Source organism: Struthio camelus, chromosome 4 (genome assembly GCF_040807025.1).
Source record: "Struthio camelus isolate bStrCam1 chromosome 4, bStrCam1.hap1, whole genome shotgun sequence".
NCBI lineage: Eukaryota > Metazoa > Chordata > Aves > Struthioniformes > Struthionidae > Struthio > Struthio camelus.
This window is the reverse complement of record NC_090945.1, coordinates 27,608,177-27,614,462: the sequence shown is the minus strand read 5'-3', so window position 1 is coordinate 27,614,462 and position 6,286 is coordinate 27,608,177. Positions and strand designations below refer to the sequence as shown.

General features: G+C 38.7%; 1 protein-coding gene across 5 annotated transcripts in view; it reads right to left on the bottom strand.

Moving 5' to 3' along the window:
* Positions 1–2,957: 2,957 nt before the first annotated feature.
* Positions 2,958–6,286, bottom strand: part of PPP3CA (protein phosphatase 3 catalytic subunit alpha) — a 208,640-nt gene continuing 205,311 nt past the window's right edge. For all 5 annotated transcript variants that reach the window (XM_068942006.1, XM_068942008.1, XM_068942005.1 and 2 more), the window contains one exon: positions 2,958–4,684. In XM_068942006.1, the coding sequence (XP_068798107.1) occupies positions 4,491–4,684 (194 nt within the window). In that variant the 3' untranslated portion in view covers positions 2,958–4,490. The remainder of the gene's footprint in view (positions 4,685–6,286) is intronic.

Genomic DNA, 6,286 nt, shown 5'->3' with positions numbered 1-6,286 from the left:
TCAGGTATCTTCCCAAAAGCAACTAAGAGGCATCTGCAAACTATCTTCAAAATGCCTGTGTTTGTGCTTTTTTAACATTTGAAATAACAGATTCTCACATTCCTCTATTTGTAGAGAAGTGGGAAGATTGATGGATCTGAATAATCTGAGCAACAGTATCTTGAAAAAGAAGGGAAACAGATTCCTAAGAACTAAAATTAAAAATTCATTTTGAATGTAGAATTTCTTCCTAAAAATCAAAATAGGAAGATTTTACACTCTGAACTCTATTGCTTCACCAAAAACAAACAAACAAACCAACCAACCAACACCCCTCCCCCCCCCCGCCCAAAAAAAACCCCTAAACTGAAGATAGAGGTGTGCTAAAAAGCAGCATTTTTCTGTGGTTGTTTTTAGCACTGCTTTCTGACCTCAATTTAGCTGGTCAGGTTTCTTAGGAGAAATCCAAATAATATCCAAGCACCTCTAGAGGTTTCAGATAATTGTCCATTGGCAATAAAAATGAGCGTCAAACAAAATGCCGAAAGAATTTGTGTTTGCCTGTGACAGCTGGCAATTCTGGCACAGAACTTAAGCAGGGCTAAATCTAGCTAAATCTAATTTTGTGGAAATCCTGGACAAGATTTTAACATAGTCTTCTTTAGAGGGTATATAGTAAAACCCAACACACTCAATGATCAATAGCTGTTGAAAAGGAAAATTATTATATGCAGAAAACAGTGCATGTATCCAACATACCATCTCCCATGATGGGAATACAGTAAATCCTGGTATAGGCACCAATGATATTTTTGGCAATAAAGCAACACAATTAGTAATAAGTAAAAACCTGTTTTCTGAGGTGTACTTCAGTGTGTGTGGCATCTCATTGAGTTAGGCCACGAAATCCAAAACTCAGCCTTCAATGGCACTGAGGTTTTTCTTCAGATTCATCTATAGCTCCTTCTGCAGCAGGAAAAAAGAAGGGTGGCTGGAAGAAATACCCTGGAACAAGATAACCCTTGAAAAACATTTTTGTCCTTTTAGGAACATTTGAATACAGCCGAGCACATCTGTCAGCGTTAGCCCTCAGCCCCGCCCCACGTTAGGGCAGTCAAGCTCAGTCCAGCAAGGACCTGGGCCCTCTCCCTGGGACATGGGGAACACACCTGTTCCTCACACTTACAACGTTTCCTTGTCTTCTAGGAAATCCTAAAAAGTTTAAGCATCTCCTCAACAAAAAAAAAAAAAAAAAAAGACTTTGCGCATTTCCTAATACACTACTCAGGTTGGGCTACCTTGCTTCCTGGCAAGTTCTTTGGTAATTACAGCAGATATCTGTAAACCCACTGCTGATTTTTAGCACTGATCTTTTGGGCCAAGTTTACCAATGGAGAGGTCTCCACAACACAGGCATGGCTCAGAAGAAAAGCTCCTTGTTCCTCTTGACTTGGTTTTAGGATCTGCTACGGTCCATGTTAAGTGAATCCAGATGACATATTGCACTGACAAAACTGTATTCCTCGAAGGACTGTAAACCGCCCTCTGAGCGCTAGCTCAGACTTCTCTGCAGGACAGCCTTCTTGAGGTAGCCTACAGGTCCTCAGCTAGCAAGTATGTGGGACGGATTTGGCTAATAAAACATTCGCTTAAACTTTGACCATTACTTTTCGCAGAGACCATTTTCAGTCATCAGATGAACAGTTCCACTGATCAGACGAACAGTTAGACTCTGCATGCCTCTCCCCTTCGTGTGTTATATTTCTATATGATTAAAAATAAAAACCTAAATCTAAAATTGATCTAGCTTTCTAGTCCTAGATATTATGAATTCACTGTATTTTTGCCACAATTCATTCTGCCAAAATTAACAGACACTGAGCTCAAAGTGGAAAAACACATAACAAAAACAGGCACCAAGCCAGCAGTTGTTAATACTACCTCAAAGGAAAACTAAAGCAATACCCACAACCTTGAGACATTTGGCATTTTTCATCAGTTCTTCACAGGAGGATGGACTGGAAGGATGCTGAGGACATTTAGGGAGAAAATGAGAAAAATGCAGAGCATTTACATTTCACATCTTTGACTAAAAAAGGCACTTGAAATCTGATGCTGAAAAGCATTGATTTCTTTTTCATAAAGTAACTTTTAGCATCAATAAAATGATGCTAATGTACCTTTTCAAATACAAGGAGAAGCTGGCTAAGAACGTTTCTGAGGTCTGTCCATGCCATTTACTTGCTCCCAGAGAGGAAGGGATGTTTGTCACATACTGCAGTTACATCTTCCTAATTCACAAGTCGCAAAGTAAGAGGGGGAAGCCATACCTGCCCTGGAGTTTTGTTTTTACAGTCAGAGGAGTCTCTATTGAGTCTATATACTTTCTGTAAATTCTGGGTTTTTTAATTCTACTTTAAAATCTTGTTTCAAAAAAAAAAAAAGTCTGTTATCTTGATTTGTGCACAGCATGACTGGTTAAACACAACAGAAGATTTAAACAGCCAGCTTTAATTACTGTGCTCAGATATACCATGTCTGAGTCTATGCTGAACCTGCACACATCATCAAGGGGGGAAAAAAGGCACATTACAAGCAGAGGACACTCCTCATGAGGGAGGAAAGCCCACAGAAAGCACACACTTTCATGCGCACTATATTTGTGGGTTATATACCACTCATTGCAGGAAAAAAGCAATTCCAACCAGAATGTGAGGGGGGGAAAAAACCAGAAATATGGGGAGTCTGCAGTTGAAGTATTCAGTAACCTAGAACAGTTGGCAACAAATACATTTTTCCTTAGTAAAGAACTGACCTGGAATTGTGAAACGTGTGTGTTGTTCTTCTCTTACTTGGATGATCTCTTCTTCTCCAAGACAAAAAAACAGTAACAAGTGTGTGTGTGTGTTTGCGTGTGAGTGTGCGCATGCAGGTGTGCAAGTGCTTCTGTAACAGAGTCAGCAAAAAGGGAAGAGCGCTCAAGTTCATGCACATTTTTATTGAGTAGTAATATAAAATGCTTCTTTCATTGTTACAAGTGCATGCTTTGATTGCCAACATTTCGAAGTCAAATTACAAAGGCAAGGCTGTAGGCTGTAGTGAATTACTTGGGCACTTATACAATTGTTAAAAAATATCAATGGACTGTTTTGTTTCTTTTTCTTTTTTAGAATGAACCAGTTGAAACCCGTAACTGATATACAAAGGGAAAAAAGTGAAAAAATTACACATTTTGTGGCACATGACAGAACATAACAAAATGACTAAACCATTATGACATTAACAGTTATCATGCATTTAGAATTTCACATGTAACTACAAACTTATTTAAATTTCACAAGGTTTGCTAAACATGCTACCCATCTATATGTGCACTGACAAGCTTATGTTAAAAACTTTAAGAATACTCTCCCCTTAGATTTTTCAAAGCTTTTTTTTGATTACAAAATTTCAAAGGCATTAAGCATTTTTTTTTTTAAGAGAATATAAAGTACGCCAGTATACATACATTTCCAGTATAAGTCAGACCACTAAGCGCATTACAGTCCCATACAGGCCTATACAGCCATTTTTTCTTAAAAAACATGCATAGGCAGATTTTTACAGAATATAGATGCTTTTCACTGCACTTAATATGGTGTCTTGTTCACTATACTTAAAAATGCACCACTCATAAATATTTAACTTCAGCAAGCCACAACCAAGACTTGATTTACCAAAAAAACCCAGAAAACCCCCCAAACCAAACCCCCTAAATATAAACAGCAAAAAAAGATAAATGTTATCATTATTCCAGTTTTTGTTTAAACAAAGAAAATAATAATCGCCGCCAAATTAGTAAGATAAATGTTATATTTAAAGAAGGGCATTGAAGCACACTAAAGAAACCTGAGGTAAGCATAATCTGTACAAAATTAAACTCTCTCTCGCTCGCTCTCTCTTTTTTTGGCATTTTAAACAAATTCCCAACGTTCTTTTTTTTTTTTTTTTTTCTATATTTTTAAAGATTGCCTAATTTATTTCATAGCCATTGTCTGACAAGAGTAGCAAAACATTATCAATAAATAGTCCTTATTTAGTTTGTACATTTTGTTAAAAATGTTTTGATGTTGTCCATGTTTAGTGCTGCAACTGTAAACGTACAATAGTTAGTAAGAAATTAAACAAAGTTTTCATGTCCAGTAACATAATAAAAGGCCTTTCAGTAACATATCTAGAAGTTCCCAATGCAGTAGGAAAACATGTTCATTCCCCTAACTTTGCAATATATACCAGCATTAGCTTTCATTTTTCTACAAGCATTTTAAAGGCATATCCAAAGGAGGTGTCGATCCCCCACCCCCCTCCCACCAAAATAAAGTTTGCAATCTCTTCATAGATGATTTTGTAAACTGAATCCAACACCTGGCCCCCAGAGCAAGTAAGCTATTATCAGAGGCAAGAACATCCAACTGCTGCCGTGCAGCAACCCCGTCGCGCCCTGCAGCTCAACCCCCCTCCCCTGGAAGTGGTCACTGAATATTGCTGCTATTACTGCCGTTGCTGTCAGTGCCATTAGTCTCTGTGGAGATTGCCTTGTTGATGGAGTTAAGGTTGGCATCAGACGGCACATCTCTGCGCGGAGGCATTCGCTCATTAATTCGATCTAAGCCTTTGGCCTCTTCGAAGCTAGTGATCTTATGTTGGGGTGAAAATCCTTTGATAGCTAAATAAAGGATTATTAAAAAGTAAAATTAGCAATGTAAAAGTCTCAGCAGTCTCTCCCCCAACTTAGCCATGAGTGAGAAAGTCCTTCTTTGCAAAGGCGGCAATGCAAAATCTGGCAACATGACGAACTCCTTACCGTTTTCGAAAGAGCTGGAGGTTAAGCACCACCGTCTCTTGCAAACCAGCTATTATTTTTTTTTCCCAACAAGATCAACTTCCGATATTTTGCTGTCCCCAGGGGTTCAGCTTAAAACACTAAGATGCTGACATGAAACTACCGTTTGTAATCAGGCACTTGCTTAGGGCACAACAGTGACCAGTTTATAGTTTCTTGTCATAACTTACAGTCTTAAAAATGTTGTGCCTTGCAAAATCAGGCCAAATTCCCATTTGACTTTGAAAGACCATGTGAAAGCCAAAAGCACCGGCCAATTACATATGGTGAGGCCATGATGTGCCCAGTTTGCATAATATATGTTAAAGCTCTGGGGTTTTAGGTGATGCTATATGCTTTATGTCAGGCAGGCTGCTTGCTGATCCCTCAGGGTAATCCTGACCTCCCTGGACTAGGGGAAAGCAGTTTGTGTCAAACCGCAGTAATGCAGCGTAACGTGGACTAGGGACAGCAATATTTTGGCATATTCATATCTTTAAACTTTGGGAATACATTGACAACGGACCAAAGTTCCCAGCAGATCTGAGGAGTTTTGAACTGCCTTTTAGCAACAACATAAACGCCCCCCTGATCTTGGAAGGCAGCCCCAGGCTTGGAAACATATTTGTAGAGTGGGAACATTTGTAGAGTGTGCCTTTTTTTTTTTTTTTTAATTTGATGATTTAAGATATTTAGGTTTAAAGCCAAAGAGAAAAAAGCACTGTAGGCAAAGAGCAGGTCACAGCTCTAAAGACAATCTGTAATAGCCTTCTGCGTCTTTTTCTCTTACCTACACACCAAATCAACTGTACTTCCAGAATGCTGGTTGCACTTCTGTTATGCCTCTATCTTAACATGCCTTATAGCAGAAATGGTGTGTTAGTACCAGGAAATTGCAAACTCCCTCGGGAGAAAATGGTAGGGGAGTTTCAAAGATCAAATTCAATATTCCTTCCCTCCCTTTATCTTCTCTCCTCTCTATCCCAAAGTGCTCCTGCTCTCCTTTCAATATATAGACCTGATTCTGGACAAGTTTACACTTCTGTTAAAAATAAATAAATAAAAGGAAATAAAAGAAAAAGCAACAAAGATCATCCCTGGTACCAATCTACCACTCCTTGCATTTTGTGGGGAGTGAGAAAAGCATTTTCATGCTGATATTTTTGCCAACCATTCCTGTGAAAATGGACAGATCTCATTTGTCTCAGGATTTATTTCTTTAACCAGTTTCACAAATGTTATATTGGAACTTTGATGTGCATAGTTTTTAACATCTATTACTTTAGCTTAGAATAACAACAACAAAATGGTGATTAGTCAAGTGAGCAGGGATGGAGCAGTGAAAACAGATCAGGCTCTGCAGTAGGTTGTTTCCATTCCCCCTCCCCACCCCTTTATGTTCTACCACAACAATGAAGATGTCTAACAAGCACCCAGGCCAATCCC